This window comes from Ascaphus truei, chromosome 3 (assembly GCF_040206685.1).
Source record: "Ascaphus truei isolate aAscTru1 chromosome 3, aAscTru1.hap1, whole genome shotgun sequence".
Taxonomy (NCBI): Eukaryota; Metazoa; Chordata; class Amphibia; order Anura; family Ascaphidae; genus Ascaphus; species Ascaphus truei.
Window position 1 is genome coordinate 358,686,966 of NC_134485.1, and position 25,473 is coordinate 358,712,438.

Here is a 25,473-nt window from a genome sequence, read left to right on the forward strand (position 1 = left end):
TCTAATTCAGCACTGCTGGGAATTACCTTTTGTTACTCATTAAGAAACAAGAGACAGTGTTACATTTTTCACACATTTATGTCTATTTACTAAAGTTTAAGCACTCACCATTTTCCCTATTGACCTAAAATGTAGTGATTTGTATTTTTTTTGTCAGTGTGTTTCAATGTTTCGTTTAAAATTATGAATCGATCAATATCAGACACGATAGTATTGAAACATTTGCAGACAAACTACTGTAATTTCTCTTTCCATATAGGCACCTTCAACGTACAATCCACATAAGCCTGTTCCCTATCCAATACCACCATGTCGGCCACATGCAACTATTGCACCAAGTAAGAATTATTTGGTTTTATTATCTGTAATCTTTTATGCATACGGAAAGGGCACATGCAGTGAGTGCCCTGGAAATAATTTACATCCCTCCGATTTTAATATTGAGCAGAAGTTTACAACTTGAAGAAACTAGTATTTGTGTGGTTGATGAAGGTTGAATACTACTTAGCCAGGCTCAATGAATGCATTGTATCTCATACTCAGTACAACTGCCATCTATCCGATACTGTAGGAATATTGCTTAGGCATTATATTCAATGCCTTCCTCTCCTCTTATCACATTCTCATTCTTCCGAAATCATGGCGCTTCCTTTTTCCACCTTTTTAATATTGCTAAGATCTGTCTTTTTATCTCTTCTTCCACCTTGACTATTACAACCTATGCCATCCTGCCTCACAGCTCTCTATGTTACAATCTACTGGTGCTCTGCAGCTGGAATTGTCTCCATCCTACTGACATTTTTTTAATTCAATTATATACCAACTACAAAATTATCCTATTCTCTTTCCAAGCTCTGTACTGTTCTGCCACTCTTTGTATCTCTGATCTGATATCAATCCTTCAGAATAAACCTTGCGGTTTATTCTCTTTCCATCTTGTCTTAACTGCTCTCTTACTATCCTTTGTAAGGATTGCTACTTTACTGAACACATCAGATTCACTTTCTACCCTGTAGTACATGCTGTATTAATCAGTGCACTATGTACTATCTCTGTAACTCTACCCACCAAACCCCCACTTATATTGTAAGATGTTTTAGGCATTTACTCATTTCTCTCAATATTTGGATTTATTTTATGCATTTTCTACCATTTGGCATATTTTTGTGTCTGGACCCAGTAAATAGTATGTGCTAACTAACAATCTAGATACTTGCTGTACTTGGTTTTATTATAAATAGTAGCTACTTGTGGCTTACTGAAGTCAAATAAATGTAAATAGGTTAAACAAAGTTTTTCCATAGATCATTGAAAACCTATACTCACCATGTAATAATCAGGTCTAACATACAATCATTTTTGTGCATCAATAAATTGAATTCATAATCCATATTGGACTAAAAATTACTTAAATTCTTGATTTCTTACAAAGTTGGGAATTGGTAGCTCTGCCCTTCATGTGGGGCAAATAAACTTTGACCTTCTCCAGCGGTGTTAAAAGGTGAGCACTACTCTATTGCTATTAGTATAAATTATTTCCTGTGTATCTTTTATGGCGCCCGACCGTGGGAGTTTGGAAGGTCTCTGAGCTTCCCTCTGTTGTTCCCCAAGTGCAAATGGAGTTATCTATCCCATGAAATAAGGTTATTCTCCAATACCAGCTAGTTATGATACCAGGATCTTCGCTGCACTAGAACATTTGGCAGATTCATCTTCATGGCATATACCTGGCACCAACTCTACCATCTGCGTATAGAAACAATTATACGTCCTGCATCTAGGCAAGCTTTTTTTTTTTTTTTTTTATATATACATAGCCTGTGGAAACTTCGGAGATGGTGTCATTATGTTCCTGATATTTTTAGTCTGTTCTGTTAATTCTTTCATTATGTCTTTGGTGTGAGTAAGCAGTAAATGCCCTTCTCGCAGACCAGACGTTTTACCTTTCATAAGAGTATATCTTTGCATATGCTACTGTTCCTGTGTTAAAGGAACACTATACACTGTACATAAACAGTCTGTCCAGCCCCTCTGCCTTTCAGGCATTTACAGTCTATCAAACCTGAAAAGTAAGTGTCAATTGAAATATAATACGCCTTGGCTGAATGGCCTTACACTTAAAAATATAACAATACACTTTGTGTTAATTGTGTCTGCCAAAAGCAGAACAAAATCTAGTTTTGCAAGGTTGACTGACCATTTTAAAGCTTTCTCTATATTGAAAGCAACAACTCTCTTGAGGAAACTTGATAACACCTGAAGGAAAAGTTTGTAAATTCACCTACAAAGAAAGTGGAAACATTATTTAAAATCCTCAAAGGAAATGTTGTTAGGTTACCACCCTGTGAAAAGAATTATGTAAAGAGTGGCATTCTCTGGAAGAATCATTTACTATCCAGCTCATTTATGCAGAAGTACAATTTTCTGTTTGCAAAAGTCTTGGCAACGTCTACCAAGGGAGGTACGCCTGTTACTCAGCCAAGAGAACCGCCACCAGAAAAAGCTGGTTAACTTCAAGAAGTTAATGAATCGGAAAATGTGCTCAAGTAAGGAATGCTCGCTTCATGTTTAAAATGCAAACCAGCAAAGATGTCGGCCTGTATTTTTAAATCTGTAACGCGTGTCGCTTGTAGCGGAGCAAAATGTTATGTCAATAGTACCAAAATAAACATTTTTTTAGAAGTGGTCTTCACTTGAAAAAACGATTTCATTTCAATGAGTTCTCACTATTACGGAATAATAGGGCATTCTACTATCCGTATGTATATGTGACCTTTGTCTGCTTTTTCCTAAATGTACTTCTTACCAAACACCCCTATGTAATTTTTAATGTGTTCATTAGCAATTGAGTACAACTAAACTGGATCAAATGTTTATGGGAACCCGTAATTTGATTCCCATCAATTCATGGCAGCCAGTTATTACCAACCCGGGCACTCTGTCTTTTGATAGTTGGTATCTCATGAATGGCAAATTAGCACAAATATACCAAAAGAATATCATTCACTTGAGCAGGGTATTTTTAATTGCTTAGAAATATGCCTTTTGTGAATTTTTGGCATATCAGATCCTCTTCAGCAGAGTGATTGGTGCTGCATCTTCACAGGCTAATACAAGTCTAAATATGTCCGACTGATCAAAGAAAGAAACAAAATGTCCATAGGCTGACTAACTAAATACCATCAACATGGAACAAAACAGAAAATCAAATAAGTGAATACGTAAGTCAACTAAGGATTTCTACTTCAAAATAAAATTTAAAAAAAACTACATTGGAGTCCCGTGTGTGATGCCTTTGGACTAATCATCACTTGAACAATAATCAAATAGACATTTTGATGCTGGAATAAACATTGGGAGTCATTGGATGAACATGTACCATATAGATCTTTCAAGGAACAAGGTTGTACATCTGTGCACATATCTCCAGTTCGTAGTCGACACCTATAAGTGTGGCAGACAACTCCAATGGGAAAATAAAGCTCAATCTCGGGTGCAATCAGGAAAAACACTTTAATCTATATGGCTTGACCTTCTTCTGGAATTTTGACCTTGAACATATCTTTCCTATTGTTTGCCATGGTGTAGATAAATATAATACAAGACCAAATGAAACCAATAGTCAATTAATCTTCTTGCTAAGAAAGGTTTTTCTCATTCTTAAAGCGCACAAAAAAACTTCCTTGGATTCTTCAATATAAGATTTTGACCTTCTACAAAATCTTATGCCATCCAAGCTTATTCCCACTTCATCTAGCAGCAATTTTGCAGAGGATGGATATTTTTCTCATCATTATACATGAGCAGGAATTATTTTCAAGTTTAAAGTGTTTATAATACTACAGGCTATTTATCCATCTAATTGACACTAGCTGCAGCTCATACAATATTGGATTTCGTGCAGGATGGAATAGGCAGACCCTACTTTTCAAGTCACTGAAGTTGCAGTTGGTGACAAATGTCCCTTTCATACATTTATTCCAAAACTAATTTTTTTTTTTTTTTATATAAATAAACCCCCATAAAAAACCCAGGGCTTTAGGAATGACGTGCTACTATGCAGTTCAATTAGCATTTAAATTTGGTGCTAAATACATTATGCAAGCTACACTTAAAGCTGTTCAGTACATCATTCCAGCAGTAACATAAGACATAAATTAAAGAGGCATTCCCATTTACTGTAACTCACAGTAAAACAAGAAAGCGTGCAATTATTGTTATTGTTCAACCTTAAACAGATGCAATTTGATTTGCAATCATTAAACAATATAGGATTTTTTATTTTTTTCTCACCATGATCCATAAATTGCATGTTCCCGACCTCCATGCTGGCATCTTTTTATTTTTGCATGTCCCCTCCATATCAGAAGACTAAACAAGACAAAGAGGAGGGGGAAGGCATGTCTCACTCAGCACACAGTGATAGAGCTAAAGGAAGTGGACCTCGCCCAGGTTTTATATTGACCATTTTTTTCCACAAAGCAACAGTGAAAGAAACCTGATTTAACGACGAGTAAACAGGATATTACTCTCTTTAACCCTGTCACTGCTGTTATTTCATTTTGGAAATGCAATCTTAGGTCTCAAATAAATAGATAGGAATTCAGCATGCAAATGTGTGTGGGCTCTGTTTGTTTTTTGCTGTTTTGTTTCCTAGATTGCTATGGGAAGACTCTGTCGATAAAGAAGGAGCAGTCCCATTTAAGTACCTCTGGAGAAGGTCAAAGTTTACCTGCCCTTTCTGAAGGGGGCGGGGCAACGACCCATAGTGTGAATTGTCGTGATTGGGCTAAAAGAAACAAAAATTACAGTAACTAAATTTATTCTCTCTATTATGCTACTGTATTGTATGCGATACAAAGGGAATATCTGGATCCTCTTATGAGAGGACATTTTAAGATGAAAAAGGTATGCTCAGTGTATATAAAGAATGCAGTACTATATACATTATTTTGTACACATGGAAAAAAAAGATTTTGTTTTGCTCCATCAGTCATAAACTAGCAAATACTTATGGCATTTTATTTCTACATGAGCTAATTTGATGACCGTTCATATTGTACATAGGAGCGAATTTGAAGTCCTGTTATAGGTACAATCCTTTTTTTATTTGAAAAAAAAAAAAAAAAACACTTACTACAAGATTATAACTGTTGGTAAAATATACATTGCATATTAAAATAATAATTTTAAGCCTCATTTTTTATTATATCTGAGGAAGGAAACAGCAGCTGGTTCAAAAGCTGTGAAACCTCTACAAATTCCTACAGATTTACAAAGAAGTATCTCGAGTTCTGCAGCACAGGAATGAAGGATATAATCATTATAGGAAGTATGGGGACTTGGGGAAGACACCAATATAGTAGTAAAATAATATTTTAAGTGGTATGGGGGCCTCCTCCTTTAATTGATTTTTACTAGACACACTGTTTAGAAAAAGTAACATTACTCTTACTAACCACCTCCAAGAACAATAAAGTAAGTACCAATCTGTAGTCCACTTGCACTTTTAATCACTGAATGTATGTAATTTTGTTTTTATTTAATAGGTGCATATAACAATGGTAGTCTCATTCCTGTTGCCAATATAAATCCTGGCATTCTGCCTCCACCCCCTTATGCTCCTAATCCTGCAACTATGGCTGGTAAGAGAAGAATAACAAAGGACAGGGATGACATTCTTAAAATATTGACACCGTATATTAATGTGTGTTCTTTCCTAGGAATTGAAGACAATCCTGGTCAAGGAAAACCTGCTCAGAATCAGTGTAAGTTGAACTGAAGATTTTTTTTAACTGTGGGGAAATGTTTGCTGTATTTTGCATATTGGCTAAATATAAAGTGCAATTTTGGTAATGAGGTCTAATGGAAAATATGAAAACAGCTGTCTAACCTTTGGAATGTTATATTGGCTAGATTAGATATGTCAGGGATGTTCTATCTTCGCACTGTATTGTTGTCCTCATAGAAGCGGCTGCTGAAGATGATTTTTTTGGTAGATGGATAAAGAATAAATAGTTATTATTAAAATATTAAAAAAATTGTGCATTACCAAACCAGGTTGTATGTCTAACTGTATTTTAAAGTGCCACTTGTGTTTTCTGAATTATTAATCTTTTTTTTTTTTTGTAGCTGTTATTCCTGCAAATCAACATATTTCTCCTCATGGGACCAACTCGCCTTCTGCTACCCCAACCCCTTCTACTTCTCCTGCTAAGAGCATGCCCACCCCTCATTCAGCCTTTTCTGGGCAAGCTACATCCTCCATATCCTCTCCTAAACCATCTACACCAACTCCTACCGTCATAAAAAGTCTTCAAATGTCCTCTGGTACTCCCACATCGGTTATCAGTGCAACTTCAACACCAAGTCCTGCAGTGTTTCCTGGTCTTTCGCATGTTGCTACTCCGACACAACTGAGTTCCTTAGCTCTATGTGCCAATTCTGAGCTGAATGATTCCTTTCCATCTCTACAATTTCCAGGGCTACCATTCTCTGCCACGACTTCCACAGCCTCTGTTAGCACTGCCAATATGATGCCATCAATATTTGCCGGCCTTCCGTTGTCCTTAAATCCTCCTTTGCAGGGAATGCCTAGTCCAAATCTGTCTGATATTGCTGCTGGACAAATTAATATAGGCAATCCACTGCTATCTGTTTTGAAAGGGTTTTTGGCTTCAAATGATCCAGCGTTAATTAATTCGGCTGCCTTGCCTTCTGTGTGTGCATCTGGGCTTTTGTCATTACCAAGTCTTCAAAATTCTGATTCTGTCTCTGCTATGAACCGATGTTACACTCCTTCCTCTACACCCACACCTCAAAGGACAGCCACTCCAGGAATAGCCATTTTTTCAGGCTCTGCTTCACCTTCAATAACAAATCCCATTTCCACATCAAGTACAGTATCAGGGCAACCTGTCTTGGCATCACACTCTCCTCTCAGTTGTGTTCCCGTAGTTCCACCTTGTCAGCACCCGTCCTCAGAACATCTTTCATCTAACCCAGCAGCTTCCAACATTCCTTTTTTAGTCAAAAGTGAACCGACGAGTCCATCACCTTCTGCCTTCAAGGGTCCATCACGCTCGGCCACCCCGTCCCACGGCTCTCTAGGATTACCTGCTGTACTAGGCCATGTTTTTCCACCTGGATCTGCAGTACCAGGAAACTTATCTAACATTAATCCAGGATTGTCTGGACTTTCTTCAATGAATGGCAACCTTAATAGTCCTACACTATGTTCAATAACACTTGCCCCACATGGACCCTCTACACCAATCCCCCCTGTTTTCACATCACTTCCACCTTTCACTTCTCTGTCCAATGGATCTCCATTTGCTGGTAGCCCAGTCCTTACTCCCACAGTAGCAATGTTAACTTCTTCCCCTACGGTTGTGTCTGCCACACCTCCTCTTTCAATCTCCACATCAGCGGTCTTTCCTGGCCTTTCTGCCTCGGCCGTAGCTGCTGCTTCACCTTTTCCATTGAACTTATCCTCTGTTGTACCTTCGCTCTTTTCTGTAACACAAGGACCTTTAGTCTCGTCAAATCCATCTTTTCCTGGTTTCACAGTTACTAGCTCACCAGCGATCAATTCTGCTCTCTCTCCTTTCGCTGGGCTACAGGCTTCCTCAACATTGGCAACCATTCCTTCTGTTCTGACAGTGGCAACTGCACCATCTCCAGCTTCGGTTCTACCTGGATTTGCATCTGCCTTCAGTTCCAACTTTAACTCTGCTCTTGTTGCACAAGCTGGGTTAGTATTTAGATTATTTCCTTTTCAATTGTGTTTTTTTTAAATTAATTTTTTAATGCTGGTGAGCCTTTTTTTTTTGTTTTATGCTGATTTACATCAGAGATGTTTATGGATTGTGAGTCAAATGGCTGCATTTAGGATATATATATATATCCAATCCAACACACAATACACCCCATTACCCCCCTCACCCGATATATATAGGTCAAAGTGTGTGTGTGTGTGTGTGTGTGTGTGTGTGTGTGTGTGTGTGTGTGTGTGTGTGTGTGTGTGTGTGTGTGTGTGTGTGTGTGTGTGTGTGTGTGTGTGTGCAGAATGTGTTATGTTGTTTATAAGATATTGTCTGACATGCAATGTGATTGTTGATGCTTGTAAGGAATTCCGATCGAAATGGTTGTTCCCCCTCCCTTTTTTCTTTTTTGTACCCTTTCCCCTCCAATTTATGTTTGAAAACTTTAATAAAAATATGTTACAAAAAAAGTGCTACAGTTGCCACGTAACATAAGTGACTAACAGTTTGATGCAAAGAGCTATAGACCCATGACAAAATTGTCTGAACGATCCCATATTTGTGAAGACTTATTTATAAAATATTTTACCAGGAAGTAATACATAGTTACCTCTCGTTTTCAAGTATGTCTTGGGCACAGAGTTATGATAATACATGGTTACATTAAATGAATAGGGTTATACAGTCAGTTCACTGACATTTCATGGACAGTTAGGGTTGGAAAATTGGGTACAAGGGGATAAAAGGACTTGTGAGTTTCAGATTTAAATAGAGAAGCTTTAACATCAGCAAACGTTTCAAACCCTTTAGGGGCCCTTTGGGAAGATGTAGACTTGTGTTATATTATAATATACTTGTAATACACTTGTATTACTAGTAGAAATTGCACTGAGACAGTAAAAATAAATTAATAAATCTGTGCTAAAGCATAACATTAGGCAGGCGGAAAATAGTATGCTAGAAGATTATCTTGATAACAACCAATACACCCTATAAGCGCACAACGGGTCCGATTCTATTACCACGGAATGTGCCATCAACTAAAAACTCTCAAAGAAAATTATTAACCTTTATTGTAAGTGTAGAGATCTTTTTCTTGATATTTGAATACACTTTAAAATATTCACCTTGGTGCTCTCCGTGCTTTGTTTGTGCTCCCGCTGCAGTTTGAAGAATGAATGCTCCCCCTAAGTAGGGAGCGGCAAAAGGGAAATACTTCTATTCTTCTAAAGAATGCCTATTAACTGCGCAGAGGATTGTTATATCCAAATAAAATTCCCATTGACTTTAATGGGAGTTGACTGCGATTGGGCGCTCCAGCCTTTATAGTATCAACCTATAAATGTTTTTATTAACATTTTACCATAACCATTGTCATTCAGTTTTTTTTTTCTTTCTTCTTTTAGGCCGTCGGCTTTTCCTCTTCTCTCTCTTTCGGGTCTTCCTGGATTTCCTCAGAATCCCTCACAGTCTCCCTACCAAGGACTTCAGCAAAGCGCAGCTGCTGCAGCAGCAGCACAAACGGCTCTGTTACAGGTATAGTATGTGTGTAAACTCACATAGTTCTCACGCCTTGGTTATTTAGCGTTAATTACGCTTCCCTGACATTAAAGGCCTACTTTGTATTCAGTTCTTGGGAGAAAATATTTAATTCTGTACAGGTGAACACTATATTCTGGTGTCTTGGTTTGTTAGATCTTTTGCTTTAAAGAAGCATTTTATGTTGCTGCTTTTTTTTATCCTTAATTCGGGGGTCCCCTGATTTCCCCTGTGGTACAGTGAACTCCCAGTTCCTGTGCTCCTGCGCCGGACATATGTGCCTGCCAGAAACGCAAAAGCAGTGTGGTCAGGGTTCTGTCCGGTGGCCGATAGTAAAATCTGCAATGTCATTGTGGCTTTCTATTGGTGACCCAACAGCCATGTTTTGTAATCCAGCACAAAGAAACTACAGATATCTGGGGAAAGGTGGGTGCCCCGGGCATCAGGGGGCCATGTATGTTGTCTGGGGGACCCCCTGATTCAGGAAAGAGCCATTTTTTTAAATATCCATCAATTTGGAAATAAATTCCACTTATTTTACAAAAATTATCTTGTCAATATGATCATCTTCTGTAAACAGATAAAATAACCTCTACACTGAAATGTCACTTTTTTCTTTAGTTTCTTTAAAAATAAAGGGTTTTGTCTTAGCGGGGACTCATTTGGCCACACCTCATGAGGACTTTATTGTGATTATCTGCACCCTTGTCATTTAATCATTAAGCAAGGAAGTCCTCATAGATGGATGTTCTTTTTTTTTTTTTTAATATTTTTTTTTTAACATTTTTTAAAGTGCATTCCCTCCTTACACAGAAAAAAGCAATATTGTAAAAATATTCATTACTCCATTATTTTATTATCTTTTTGTTTTTGAATAGCGAAAAAGAGGCATATAACCCTGAGGCAGCGGGACACATTTTTCCCATTGACAATGAAGAGTGATTGTTACACCATGTAATTTACACAGTTCACTGCATAAGCATGTTTAATTAAAGTTGATACAGTTTATTTAATGGATTATCACAGATATATTGTATAGCTTTTACCTTCATCCACAATGAACAATTTAATTTGATATCCTTGGGGGCTTATTCTGTAAAGTGTGATAGTGCAGATGACGTGCTATTGCATGAAAAGTCCCATTGACTTTAACGGGGCTTTTCATGCGCTGGCACGTCAGCACGTCATCTGCGCTATCACACCTTACAGAATGATGGCCGTGGTCTTTTTCTCAAAATATTTTCATTTATTTTAGGAGCAAGTGAGAAACATAATGTTACAGATCCAACACGGACCTTTTATCAGGTGAATGATGGTCTGTGTTGGACCTGGAACGTTGAGGTCTTCCCTTGTTCCGAAAATAAATGACTCATTTGAAAAGACTAAGGCCTCGGTCCCGCTGCGCTCGGTGGCGCGGGCGGCCACACGCGAGTTCCCCACCTGCAGGGGAATCCTGCCGAGCCGGTCCCGGTTCCCCCTGGCTGCACAGCTTACTACACGCTGTGGCGCGTCAGCCGCTATGGGACACAAGAGAATGGTGATCCCTAGCGTTGACGCGTCACGTGGTGTGGCTGTGAGCCAATGGGGAGGGGAGGCTTCAGGAGGAGGAGAGGCTTCGGGGAGCAGGGAAGGAGTGTGGAGTGAAAGCAGCGTGAGTGCGTGTCTATGTGTGTGTGCCTGAGTGCGTGAGTGCCTGCCTCTGTCTGTGTGTGTGTATGTGTATGAGTGCGTGAGTGCCTGCCTGTGTGTGTGTATGTGTGTGCGCGCGTGTGTGTGTGTATATGAGTGCCTGTGTGTGTGTGTGTGTTGCTTACCATCAGCAGCTCCAGCCCGTGGAGGGAGGGAGGGGGGGGAGAGTAGCGGGTCCCTCCGCTCAAGCCACGCCCCCCCTCCCTGTCAAGCCTCCCACCTCCCGCTCCGGCTCCCGCTCCCTACAGACCGCATATCGCGGTCTGTGTATGTCAGCGCCCCGCCTGTCTGCAGTGCGGGCGCGCTGACTCTGGGAGCGGGGCCTTAGCCTAAGTAGAGCTTTTTGCTCAATTGCCAATGGAGGAGAGATCTTGCTTTTGCTGGGGGTTGTTTTTTATTGTGGTGTTGGCTACACATGCAGATTTTCTATAGTTGTATATCAAATGCAATGTCCACATCGCCATAACGTATTTCCCAATATAGTATCATAGATTGCCCATCTAAGGTTTCATAATTGCTTATATATGATTTTCCTCTCTACATCAGGCTCATTCGGCTCTAGAGGGTTTTCCGCCACAAACCGATGCTTTCCCTGGATTTCCTGCAGGACCTGGAACGCCCTTCCCATTACAGCCAGGGCTACCACAGCGTGGGTGGCAGTAAATTGAAGTCCTTTAAAACTAACTTGATGCAGGAACACTGCTTTCATTGAGTAATATTGATGGGGAGTAACTTACGTAACACAGTCAAACTTGTGTTCTTAGCTTCTTACGTTTTCAATCTCTTTCTAATGACTTTTACAAAGGAAAGGCTGGCAAATACATTACATTTAGAAGGGTGAAAAGACATTTGGCCTGAAAGATTTTATTGGTTAGGGTAAAAAAAAAAAAAAAAAAAAATTCTAAGCAATATTAACATTTCCGATAAGGTCTAATTTATTTTTTATTAGATTTGTGTTTTTATACCTATCCAGTTTTTAGAATATTCGCAGAAAGGGGAGGAAAGTACTGTAATACCACCTCCTGTTGTATTTTAAAGGTGATCATGAAATGGTTTGTAATATGACTGAGAAAATGTACATTGACTACACAATACATAGAAAGCATGCAAAAGGTTCAAAGTAACTTTTTTTTGTTGATCAAAATTTGAGTGATTAAATAGGAGAAAGCACCATCGGCTGGTCCTATTAATACTCAGAAGCTGTAAATAGCAGGTTCACTTTTTCTGCAAGCCTAAAGTCATCTGAGAAAACAGCAGTAGTGATTGCTGGCCTCAGGCCTACGAGGTGATTGCTTGTGAGGCCTACAATGTGTAGTTTCTTTTAATGTGTCACACGGCAGCTAAACGGTAAATGAATTTGATAAACCGACAAGATTTCCAGCCTTCATTAACTGTAAGGTATTATTAAGGAAGCCACTTGACTTGTTTTTAATTGTTAAACACATCGGTGGAAAAGAAATTCACTCGTGTGACTAATGACTTGAACACGATCTACTGAAAATGGACAAAATGTAGCATCCGTTATACCCTCATTTGATGTTTTTTTCACACAATTGAAATGTAATGTGCATTGTCTTCAAGCTGCAATCCCTTATGGGAACCTTATTACACTGTCTTTTATTAGTTTGAAATATTTCTGTATGAATCATATATTTTTTTTTTAATATAATGGATAGAAACATTACTTGAAGAAAAGAGGCAGTCATTTGAAATAATCTCACAGAAGAAGAACTAGAACAGGAGTGGCCAACTCCAGTCCTCAACAGGTCAGGTTTTCAGGATATCCCTGATTCAGCATAGGTGTCTCAATCAGTGGCTCGGTTATTGACAGAGCCACCTTTGTTGAAGCAGGGATAACCTGAAATCTTGAACTAGGGAGTGTATACAAGGCTTTAGATGAAGCAACACAAACTCCTTTTATTTTATTTTTTTATTAAAAAGCATCATGAATTGAGGATTCTACATTTTTTTTAGTTAGGGGTCTTTTTAAAAAGGTAATCTGGTTACTAACATTTGATATCGTTCTAATAATGTTAATCATGACAATTGAATTTATTGGATGAAATTTGAAAAAACAATTGGTGTACAAGTTGCAGTTTCATTACAAACTGCTTCCACTGTTTTGTATTATATTCAGGTGTTTGATTACAACTTTGTATATGGGTTGAACAGGAAGCACCTGTAATTTTTACTAAAACTACATTCTGAGAAATGTGATGTTAGTGTTTAAATTAATGAAATAATATGGTGCAGACATTTGATGTGTTACACATTCAAGCAGAGGAATGGTTACAAATGTTTACTTTTAAAGCAGCAACTCTCAGCTAAACAGAGCTCACGGTGGTCCCCAAATGTCTGGGACACCCTGGTTCAGGAGTTGCGAGCTCTGAACTACTGGACAAATTGGGAAAACAATATGGCCAGTGGAGTCCGGGGCACGCTCCGATGTCGAAAATTAAAAGCTGCAAAATCATCAGGAGATAAAGTGACTTTCAATGGGTTACGCTGGCGGCCATGTTTCTTGTCAACTACCATATTTGTATTTTTTTGAGGTGGGTGAGGGGGCGGGCTGAAAAAGCAAAATCTATAACTATCCCCAGATAGGTGACCTCCCAATGAGCACTGGGGGATGTCCCGGTTCAGGGAAAAAGGCCAAGCAGCTGAGGTTGCTGCTTTAACTCCGTAGACAGTGCACATATGTCAACTTTTTATTGGGGATGATTAAACGCTGAACAAATCATTTTATGTTAAATGAATTTCATGTGAAAGTTGCATAACTTTGTACATATTCTCCTAAATATCAACTGCTGTGGTACATGGATTTTGGGATACTGAAAAGGTTACATTGTTTTCAAACTGCTTTGTGTAACATAATGCTGTAATATTGCATGCACCTTCTCATGTGAATGATTAAATTGGAAACATTTGTAAAAGTGGCGCATGTGTTATTTTAATAGATGCTTTGGCATTTTGTGCTTCGTTTGAAATAATTTTACCCTGAAAGATACATTCAGATAAACATCTTTTTTGAAATGTCCAGGATAACATAACACCGGCAAAAATTGTAGTGCACCGAATCTAAAATTACAGATATAGATTTGTGATTTTACTGAAGATACAACAAGGGCAAAGAAAATGGAAGCAGGCACACAGTCTTCTGAAGATGCAATTTAATGTGCCACCAAAGGGTCCAATGTTTCGGCAAAAATTGCCTTTATCAAGGAGAGCCCTCTCCTTGATAAAGGCAATTTTTGCCGAAACATTGGACCCTTTGGTGTCACATTAAATTGCATCTTCAGAAGACCGTGTGCCTGCTTCCATTTTCTTTGCTGATCTCCTTTGGGATGTCTGGACCTCCCTGGACACAGTGCACTGGCAGATAAGTACCCCCCTCCAGCACCATTTAGCGGTGTGCATGCACTTACGATACAACAAGGGCAACATTCTTCCTGGTTAAACCAAAGAAAATGAAACAAAACGTTTAAAATGTAATAGCCATCTTCATTTCTTTAGGTATCATTATGATCATTTAGTATTGTTTATAATTGACAAATATTTACCCAACTCTGGGTATTCATCAAGCTGAGATGCATAAACTCATGGGGGTTAGTGACTCTGTGGTTGGTTAGGAACATAACTTGTCTACATCTACTGATATTCTCCTGTTCCTTCTCTTCCCATGTACTCCCACTGAAAGCTCTCTGCTTACCTTGAATCATTCAGCAGGGACATTCGCTAAGTTCATAGCCACAAGTGTGGTCCAGGGGCTGAATTGGGTGTGTCACACGTGCTGGAATTTACTTTGGTCCAATGCAGGGTATTGCACCCTGATCCAGCGTGAACAGCCATTGACTTGAATGGAGACTAGCATTGGAGCATACTGCAATTCCGTACATCAGGCCATAGTAAAACTGCCCCAAAGAATGTTGGTGTGGAAGGGAAGCCATTTGAGTGTTTAATAGTATAGGGAAAGTCAGATGATCTTTCTATAGCCATTAAGTGTTTGGTTTAAGGGTTAACAATGATACATGGAAGGAGAAAAAAAACTAGGCTCATTGATGAAGAAAAAAAGACATGCATTATGAATATATGAAGGCAGGAACGTACTTGGCTCCGATAAGGGGTATCACAGGTCCGGCATTAACCGCCATTGACTTGAATGGGATCAAGCTGGGATACTATCAAAGCTCAGTAAATATCTCCTGAAATGTGCTTTTTGGTTTAGTAATGTATGTAAGGATTGGCCAATATTGTCCTTTTGTCAGAAGTTGGCTCATCTGGTACATGCAACATATTTAGTAGCTTGAAGTTCTTATTTCGTGAAATACAGTAGTTCTCAAAGCTTTCCTCTGAGACCACAGCCCACCCAAGTTTTTAGTAAAACCAACATACTTGCACACAGGTGAGTTCAACTGAAATTGCATATCAATATAATTTATTATTTATTTATTTATAAAATATTTTACCAGGAAGTAATACATTGAGAGTTACCTCTCGTTTTCAAGTATGTCCTGGGCACAGAGAAAAACAAATAATACATGGTTACAAATACAGTTACATAAATGAACAGGGTATACATTATATACAAGACATTGCGTGCACAGTTAAAGAAAATATATATTATGGGCGTATGAAACAGTTACAGACCAGGTTAAAATGTGAGACAGCCTTAGATTTGAAAGAACTTAAACTGGTGGTGGATGTGAGAGTCTCTGGTAGGTTGTTCCAGTTTTGGGGTGCATGGTAGGAGAAGGAGGAACGTCCGGATACTTTGTTGAGCCTTGGGACCATGAACAGTCTTTTGGAGTCTGATCTCAGGTGATGTGCTGCAAATGGTAGGGGTGAGGAGCTTGTTCAGGTAGCTGGGTAGCTTGCCCATGAAGAATTTAAAGGCAAGACAGGAAAGGTGAACTTTGCGCCTAGACTCTAGTGATGACCAATCTAGTTCTTTGAGCATATCGCAGTGATGTGTGTTGTAGTTGCATTGGAGAACACAACGACAAATTGAATTGTAGAGGGTGTCAAGTTTGCTAAGGTGGGTTTGAGGTGCCGAGCCGTATACTATGTCTCCATAGTCAATAATTGGCATTAGCATCTGCTGTGCGATACACTTTCTGACCAGGAGACTTGGGGAGGATTTGTTCCTGTAAAGTGCCCCTAGTTTGGCATAGGTCTTGGTTGTCAGGATATCAATGTGCATCCTGAATGTTAAGTGGGAGTCAAACCATAAGCCTAGGTATTTAAAACTAGTGACAGGGGTTAGGGTGGTGTTAGCCTTGGTTCTAATCAGGAGCTCAGTCACTGGAAGCTTTAAAAAATTTAGTCTTGGTCCCGAATACCATTGTTACAGTCTTGTCAGTGTTTAAAAACAGTTTGTTTTGGGAAATCCAGTTTTCGAGTCTCAAAAAGTCAGACTGAAGTATGTGTTGAAGGTTAGAGAGGCTATGGCTGTGTGCATATAGGATTGTGTCGTCTGCATACATGTGTATTGATGCTTCCTTACAAGCTGTGGGAAGATCATTAATGAACACTGAGAAGAGTAGGGGCCCCAGAACAGAGCCTTGCGGGACACCACAGGTGATGTCCAGGGGGTTGGAGTTAGAGCCTGAGATGGACACATGTTGGGATCTTCCTGATAGGTAGGACTGAAACCAGTTTAAAGCAAGCTTCCCTATTCCAGAGCTCTGGAGTTTGTTGAGCAGGATAGCATGATCAACTGTGTCAAAAGCCTTTGCAAAATCTAGGAATACTGCACCAGTGAGTTGACCCCGTTCCATTCCACACAGGATTTCATTGCAAACTTTTAGCAGGGTAGTTACGGTGGAGTGTTTGGGACGAAACCCAGATTGGAATTGGCTAGGGAAATTTGTCTTGGTATAGAAATCGCTTAATTGAGAGTGGGCACATTTTTCCATGACTTTGGATAGAATTGGGAGAAGTGAGATTGGCCTGTAGTTTGAGACAGTGTTTTTGTCCCCACTTTTGAAGATTGGGACAACTCTGGCAGTTTTCCAGGTTTTAGGGATATAACCTGCAGACAGGATAGAGTTGACTATGGACGCAATTGGTTTGGCAATGGCTGGGGCACCAAGTCGTAGGAACCTAGATTGTAGTGTCAGGTCCACATTGGCTGCTTAGTTTTAGTTTGAGGAGCGCTTGTATAATCTCCTCTTCAGATACTGGGCCAAATTGAAAATTGTGGGCAGTGTTGGGAGGGGGTGGGACTATAGGGGTACTCCCAGGATGAGATTCAGGTTTGTGGGTTGGGCTGCGTTTTGCTAATAAGTTAGTGGCGCACCCCACAAAGTAATCATTGAATGCATTTGCAATGTCAGTGGGGTCTGTCAGAGTAATATCCCCCTTAGTGATATTACTTGGTTGTTGATGGTTAGGAGGCTGGAATATGTTGTTGATAACCTTCCAGAAGTTAGCTGGGTTTGTTGTATTTTGGTGGAGATTGTCAGAGTAATATTGTGCTTTTGCATGCCTTGTTTGCCTTGTGCACATGTTCCGCGTGCATCTGTAGTGATTGAGATTCTTGGTAGTGCCAGTTACTTTGTAGCTTTTCCACAAGGTATCCCTGAGCTGGTAGAGTGCAATAAGGTCAGTTGTAACCCATGGAAGGTGGGCCCCCCGTACCCTTATTTTGCATAGTGGAGCAATATAATATTGGCCTCAGAAATCTGGTCTGGTTTAGGGCCCTGTGAGGTATAAGAAACACTGATGCAGGCAATGCTTAAGATAGCCACAAGACTAAGTTAAAGTGGATGTATGGGAAATGGTCCTTAACTGTCATATAGTACAGTTTCTAAATGAGTCACATCTTGTAATCTATTGAACTGTAGTGTACTAACTAGACACTGATGTTGTTTAAAAGCTTATAAACCTCAGAATCCCTTCACATGTGATTTTAGTTGTATTTGAGAAAGTGATTAAACTCATGTTGAAAGCTTACATGCAGTATAACAACTACTTGATATATCCCCCAATGAGACTCAAAGCGGTTCACAGTTAAAGTATAAAGTGTGCAGTACGAAGCACGTAGGGTATTTACAGAGACAGTCCCTGCTCAGATGAGCTTGCAATCAATGATTTCACAGTGCCTGGGGTACAGGTAGATAAAGTGACTTGCCCAAGGTCACAAGGAGCTGACAATGGGAATTGAAACAGGTTCCCCTGGTTAAAACTCCCTGTCAGTGTTTACAGAATCAGTGTCTTTACTCACTCAGCCACTCCTCCAATACTGATGTTTGTGTTTTTAGTACACATCTGAGGGCTGTAATACTTTTCACACTGTAGCACAGGGGCGCAAAGTTTTTTTGCCGCGTCCCCCCCTCCCTGTTTGCTGGCTCCAGAGTTCGCGCCCCCACTCCACAGTGACCTGGCATCAAATGACGTCAAGGGTCACGTGATGTGACGTCACGTGACACCGCAACGTAATTTGATGTGCGTTTCTATGACGTCACGTCACATGACCCTGCGGTGTCATTTGATGCCGCATTGTTATGGCAACGTGACCAGAAGCCGGTTGAAGTTGCAGAGACCTTGGCGGTTCCCCGCCATTTAATTTAAATGCCTCTGAGTAGAGTGCAGGGCCTCTGCAACCGTCCGCGCCCCCCAGTTTGCACACCGCTGCTGTAGCGCACTGTCTAATCGAAGGAATTAGCCCCACTAATATATTAGGCATTTTAGATATTTTTGTTTTCAAAATGTTTAAGGCCTCGTTCAGGGTGTCAGCTGCAGGACTCGGAGGGAGGGCGTGAGGGAGGCAGTGCTTCAGTTTGCTGGGCGATCTGCGTTTATCCCCCAGCAGACTTTTCAGCGTTGGGGAGGGGGCGGGGTTACACACAGCAGGGTAAGTATCCAAGTTGCAGTCATGAAATCATTCTGAAGAATGATTTCATTGGCTGCCTCGGTCCCTGTGACGCTGCTGCAGCTCCAAAAAACGAAATTTTCGTTTATTGAAACTGTAGTCAGCTTCAACTCCTGGCTTCGGAGACAGGGCGGTTGCTACCCTGAAAACCAGTATTCAAATTGAATACTTTGTTTCTCACGGCAGCACGCCCTCCCTCCGAAGCCAGCACCCTGAACGAGGCCAAACAGCCAACAGTTTTTTGCTTACTTTCAGTAACTGCAAGAACTCTTTTTGATCACAAAAAGTCAATCAAAATCACTCTGTGGAACAAGACGGTGATGTCTGTCTGTTCTGATTTAGTGATGTGTAAACTGTCATCCACATTTGGGAACTATGCAAAATTAGTGCTAATTTTGTGTTGCTCACCTGACAGGAAAAATATTTACTATGCAATGTTGTTTGCAATAAATATACTTTTGCAATTCTTTGTTATCTTATGTATTTATTTTGTATTTTCATAGCATACCCTGTGCACCAGGTAATGTTAGTTTCTCATGGCACAGTAGCGCTCTGGTTCCTATAGAAATGAACTCCCACAACCCAGAGGTATTGTAGCACTAGGTCCCTGGCATTGACAACAGAAAAGAGGTGTGTTTAACTGAAGGAACAGAGTCAACTCTGAAGGGAACATTTCCAACACATTCAGTGAACGAAAACTCAGTAGCAGGATATAATCGGTGAGTACAATGGATTTATAAAAAAGAACCAAGACCTTTTAATACCCTTGGCACATTCAGAATTTTTCAGGCATCACTGGTTGTTATGAAGCATCATTGTGTAGCTTTATTAAGTGCTTTGGAAACTAGTTCTATTAACATAAATAAGTCTGTTAAACTTTCAAGTTGTTATTTTGCCACAGTTAGTTCTTATTTAAAAAAAAATCAGCTTTATTTTTTTTTATTATTAATTATGTGTATCCTAAAAACTATTGCTGTATAGTAGAATGAAGACAACTGGAATGTGTAAAATATTGGGGGTTTACAATATAAATGGCTTTATCCAAAGTAAATTCATCGCACTTTGGTTATTTCAATAGCAACAGTTGTTTTGTGAGCATGTATATGTTAGCTGAAAAATACCTTCATTTTTTTTTTTAATACACAGTTTTGCCCAATTTGTGTCCGTGAGTGATTTTATTACATGCAGCAATAAGAGGACTTCATTAAGGAGTGCAGAGCATACACATTATAGTGGGATGTATCACAATATACTGCAAGTGAGGCCATCATTTCCACCCTCTGTTTAAAATCTCTGCACAGGTCTGAACTGAGCTTGAGAGAATCTCACTGCTTTTGGATATACATTTAATATAAGAAAAAGTTTAAACCTAGTTTAAAATCATGCTTCAAATCTGGCATATCTGTTACTGTCATGCATTTGACTTTGTTTACAATATAATAAATCAATTTCAGTGGTGAAATGTAATGCGTTGTAAGAATCCATAACTTCACTGGGTTTCACACCGAACCCTGTGGAGTTTACAAGGGTTTATGCCCACGGGTAAATTACAGCGATGTTACCAAGGTGTATACACATTTCATAAGCTTTGATTCCCTCTATGGAATGTAGACAATGTGTTTACACAAATTCAGACTATTTTTTGTTTTGTAAAGCTGTAGTTCATATATGAGAATTTGTTTTAGGATATACAACACAGTATGACACGGAGTATCTCTATTAAAGTACTGTAATATTGCATATGTCCTTTATAGAGATCATTTAACTTTGACATTCATTACCATTCCTGAAATGTTGATATTGTTTATTTTCCTCCCACAGTATAAACAGCCCTTCCCCACAGTAGTTTTCTCTCTTGTTGTACAGAGGTTGTACATGTAACGGGTGTTCCCTATGACTACCGCCGCTACTACTTGCTGTGCAACCTGTGTGGCTCTCAGGAGCCTAAGCCTCCGCTTGGGGAACCTGGGGTACATCTTTATCATACATCTCTAGGTGCAACGCCTCCACCTGGGAGGGATCCCAACGGAGTGGGAGGAGGCCCTCACAGGAACAACCACACAACACTACCGAATATAAAACAGGACGGGCTTTACTGCATGGAAACACACAAATCACGTAACAGCATAACATCAAAACAGCATAACAGCATCATGCGCCACGGCGGACGCTAACCACACTAGGCGTCACGGCGGACGCTACCACCTTTAGGCGTCACGGCGGACGCTATCACCTCTAGGCGTCACGGCGGACGCTATCACCTCTAGGCGTCACGGCGGACGCTAACCACCCACAATGTGACCCCACCCTGTGTCCAGTAACCCCCACCCAAATGTCTCGTGTTCTCGAAGTCAAATACCACTGTACATGTGTATGTGTGACTGCGCAGCCACTATGTTTGGTGATAGGCCTGGTTGGTGCACGTGAGTTGCAGGTTACCTGCCCGGGCTCCAGCCACGGGTACCGCGATATAAATCCCCACGATCCGACGGGGTCCTCCACACCGCGTGGGTTGAAAGTCCAGCGCGACAATGTCACTCCTTGTCGCAGGGTCTTGGGTGGTGTTCTGAGCCCAGAACCCACCTCACAGGGCCGCACGGCTTCAACACTGTGTCCCTGTCTATTCAACCAATAAATGGGGCAGTGTCCCTATCTAGGGCCTGTCCCTAAGCTCCACAAGCTAATAGATGGCTCAGGACCTAACTGGGACCTTGGGGGCTGCTGGCCTAATGCAGAGGGTCACTCACCCCTGCATCCACCTCCTACCCCTAGCTGGTCCGGATCCTGACTGCCTGCGTGGCTGCAAAACCCCGCGAAATGTAGCAATCTCTCCCCAGGCAAATCCCTCAGCCCTATTGGTTCCCTGGCGTCAGGTGTCTCTGCCCCTATGCACCCTGGGGGCTGGCATGCTCATCTCGCGCATGCGCGAACTATCTGGTCCTCCCGCGCTGGGTTGGGGCACTGCGCATGCGCAACAGCCCTAACATGGCGGCGCCCTGCTTCCCGAGCCGCCGGGCCGGTAGCAACGCGATCGCGGCCTTAGCGACGGCCCGATCGTGTCCCCGGCAACCGGCCTGCTCGCCGCTCGCGTCCCTAGCTACCAGGGATCGCTCCTTCGCGCGCGCGGCCCCCCCTCACTCCCTCGCACACAGCGTCTGCCGAAAGGGAGGAGGGGGTCAGCCATGACAGGGGGGAACCTGGCTACATCCTCCCCCTGGTGAGAACTCCAACGTCCTCGCTTGAACCACATAACCTTCCAACAGTGTACAAAAATTATATAATAAAAATGCAGTGTTAAAGTACAACTTAACGATTACTCTAAACGAGATTGTACAGTTCAACAAACATATTGATAACTGAGGCTAGCTTGGCTTTAGCTTGCTGCTGAGACTCATAGTGAGGTGCCCCTAATGAATCATAAGCCACTCTAGTGGGAGGGCGTCTCACTCTCTGACTCCTGCGAGTCTCAGTCTCCATTTCTTCCTCTTGAGACAGACCATCGTAGGCTTGAGGCCTAGACTCTCTGGCAGAGGGTGAACCAGTTTGGGGAAAGTCTCTTTGCAATTGAACATTGTCTCTTTGAGGCACAAAACTCGGAGTGGTAGGATCTAGTGATTGATTACTTGGTGAAAATTCCAATGGAGGTACTTTGTCAGCTGGCCCCTTACTTGTTGCGCCTTCGGGAGGTGCCCACCAGTCCCTGTTGGATGTTCCCTCCAAAGGATCCTGAATGGTCTCATCTACGGGGCCGGGATACGCAATAGCCTCTTCAGGCTCACTGTCGTTCATTACTGTTTCTGTTTCAGGTTCACTCTCTCCCAGTTGGGAGATAGGTAACAAGTGGTTTCGGTGCCAAACTTTTACTTTGCCATTCACATCACGTATGCGATAAACAGGGAGGCCCGGCATTTGGGACTCTACTTGAAAAGGCCCCTCCCTCCAGCGATCAGCTAACTTGTGCTTGCCTGGAATCCCTAAGTTGCGTAGGAGAACTGCGTCTCCTGGTTGGAGCGCTCTATAGCGTACTTTGTGGTCGTACCGTCTTTTATTATTGGCATTCAGTCGAGCGGTGGCTCTTTCAGCTAACTGATAGGCACGGTGCAGACTGTCCTGGAGTCTCTGCACATATCGATAATGAGCCATGTTGGGTATCCCGTCGGTAGATACCCGTAGGCGGATGTCGATTGGCAGTCTGGCTTCTCTCCCGAACATCATGAAGTATGGGGTGTATCCGGTGGACTCGTGCCTAGTGCAATTGTAGGCATGCACCAAGGCCTCAACATGTTTACTCCATTCTCCTTTTTGGGAATTTTTCAGAGTGCCTAGCATATCCAGCAATGTCCGATTAAATCTTTCAGGGAGCGCATCTCCCTCCGGGTGGTAGGGAGTAGTCCTGGACTTTTGAATGTTCAACAGTGTTAGCAACTCTTTGATCAGCTTGCTCTCAAAATCCCGTCCCTGGTCAGAGTGCATCCTGCTGGGCAGACCATAATGCACAAAATACTTCTCCCACAGCACTTTAGCCACTGTGGTAGCCTTCTGGTCCTTCGTGGGGAAGGCTTGAGCGTATCGAGTGTAGTGATCTGTCACTACTAGCACATTTCCTATACCCTTTGAATCTGGCTCTATGCACAAAAAGTCCATACAAACTAAATCCATAGGCCCAGCACTTTTGAGATGGCCCATTGGAGCAGCACGGGTGGGAAGGGTCTTCCTATGAATGCACCGTAGACATTTTCTGCAGTGTTGTTCAATTGACTCCCGCATCCTAGGCCAGAAGAACCGGTCTCGCACTAAACCCAAGGTCTTATCCACCCCCAAATGTCCATGATCATCATGTAGTGATCTTAAAACGAGACCTTGCATACGCCGAGGTAGAAATAGTTGTCGACGGTCAGGATGATTGTGGAATTGAACAACCCTATAGAGTAGGCCGTTATCCATCTCAAACTTATCCCATTCTCTCATGAGAAGACCCACATCCTCGCGAGGAGCCCGTTTCACCAGTGCAGAGTCATTTTTGTGTAGGGCCTCTCGGACAGCCTTAGCCGCAGGATCATGTGTCTGTGCTAGTACCAGTTCCTTCACCGTGAAGATGACGTCTTGTGTTAGACCCATGCCATCAGGGTGGCAGTAAGCTTCTGGAAGGGCTTGAGGTCGACACCCTAAAGAATCCACTACTCGTAGCTCGGAGAATGCCACTCGGTCGTTTACAATAGCAGCAGTGGAACACATAGCTCTCATTCCTGGTCTTGGAATTTCTTCCCAAGGGCCATCGTCGGCGGTCTCGCCCAGTCCCGATCTCCTAGATAGAGCATCGGCTCCTATATTGAGAGGTCCAGGCTTATATTTCATAGAAAACTGGTAATTGGCGAAGGTGGCCAACCATCTGTGACCGGTCGCATCTAATTTGGCCGTGGTTTGTACATAGGTCAGCGGATTGTTGTCTGTTCGGACCTCGAAGGTGACCCCATATAGGTAATCATGTAGTTTGTCAGATATGGCCCATTTGAGGGCGAGGAACTCCAATTTGTGAACTGGATAATTCTTTTCACTGGGAGTCAAACTTCTACTTGCATATGCCACAGGACGAAGCCCAGTGGGGTACTTCTGGTGTAGCACCGCTCCCAATCCGTTGAGGCTGGCATCCACGTGCAGAATGTAAGGCTTCTCCGGGTCAGCATATGCTAGAACGGGAGCCTCTGTTAAACTATTCTTCAGCCTCTTAAATGCTTCCTCACAAGCCGGCGTCCACCGATCCCCGAAGGGGGTCCTTGGGGGGGTCCTCTTCTGCTTGGGTTCCTCTGGATAGACCTTCAGCAGATCGTTCAGCACAGCTGCCTTCTTGGAGTATCCATCCACGAATCTTCTATAATATCCACAGAACCCGAGAAATGACCTCAGCTCCATCACATTCTCGGGTCTTGGCCAATTCACCACCGCCTCCACCTTGGCCGGGTCGGTGGCCACTCCGTCTGCGGACACGATATGACCCACATAAGTGACCGATGTTCGACAGAAGCGGCACTTATCCAATGAGAGCTTCAGGCCTTCTTTCCCTAAGCGATCCAATACTTTCATCAGCCTAGTCTCGTGTTCTTCAAGGGTGGCTCCGAACACAATTATGTCGTCTAGATAGACCAAACACTCACGCGGACACATATCTCCAATCGTCTTTTCCATAAGCCGTTGGAAAGTGGCTGGAGCGCCACAGATACCTTGGGGCATCCGAGTGAACTGATAAAATCCCAGGGGACAGACGAACGCCGTCTTTTCTTGATCAGTAGGGCTCATCGGAACCTGGTAATACCCAGATCGAAGGTCCAACACGCTAAACCACTGGCTTCCGGACAGTGCGCTGAGAATCTCCTCTATTCAGGGTAGCGTGTATTGGTCAGGCACAGTACGTCTGTTCAATGTTCTGTAGTCCACGCACAATCGAACAGACCCATTCTTCTTTCGTACCACCACAATCGGTGAGGCATAGGGACTCCGAGATCCGGTCACTATGCCGGCCGTTTCCATCTCGTTCAGGACACCCCGCACATCCTCCACATCTCTGGGAGCTAAGCGGCGCGACCTTTCCCTAAATGGCGTGTCATCATTCAG

At 42.0% G+C, this 25,473-nt stretch overlaps 2 protein-coding genes across 8 annotated transcripts in view; both read left to right on the forward strand.

Moving 5' to 3' along the window:
* Window positions 1-13,924, forward strand: part of PROSER1 (proline and serine rich 1) — a 41,640-nt gene extending 27,716 nt beyond the window's left edge. For 3 of the 5 annotated variants that reach the window (XM_075592034.1, XM_075592033.1, XM_075592038.1), the window contains 7 exons: window positions 260-338; window positions 4,658-4,810; window positions 5,550-5,645; window positions 5,724-5,768; window positions 6,133-7,753; window positions 9,170-9,299; window positions 11,538-13,924. In XM_075592034.1, coding sequence (XP_075448149.1) covers window positions 260-338; window positions 4,658-4,810; window positions 5,550-5,645; window positions 5,724-5,768; window positions 6,133-7,753; window positions 9,170-9,299; window positions 11,538-11,654 — 2,241 coding nt within the window. In that variant the 3' untranslated portion in view covers window positions 11,655-13,924. The remainder of the gene's footprint in view (window positions 1-259; window positions 339-4,657; window positions 4,811-5,549; window positions 5,646-5,723; window positions 5,769-6,132; window positions 7,754-9,169; window positions 9,300-11,537) is intronic. The other 2 variants (XM_075592035.1, XM_075592036.1) reach the window with 2 other exon arrangements.
* Window positions 13,925-19,414: 5,490 nt separating this feature from the next.
* The window catches only part of STOML3 (stomatin like 3), a 48,780-nt gene continuing 42,721 nt past the window's right edge, over window positions 19,415-25,473 (forward strand). The window contains exon 1 of one of the 3 annotated variants that reach the window (XM_075592045.1): window positions 19,415-19,583. The gene's annotated coding sequence lies outside the window, so the exon portion shown is untranslated. The remainder of the gene's footprint in view (window positions 19,584-25,473) is intronic. The other 2 variants (XM_075592044.1, XM_075592046.1) reach the window with 2 other exon arrangements.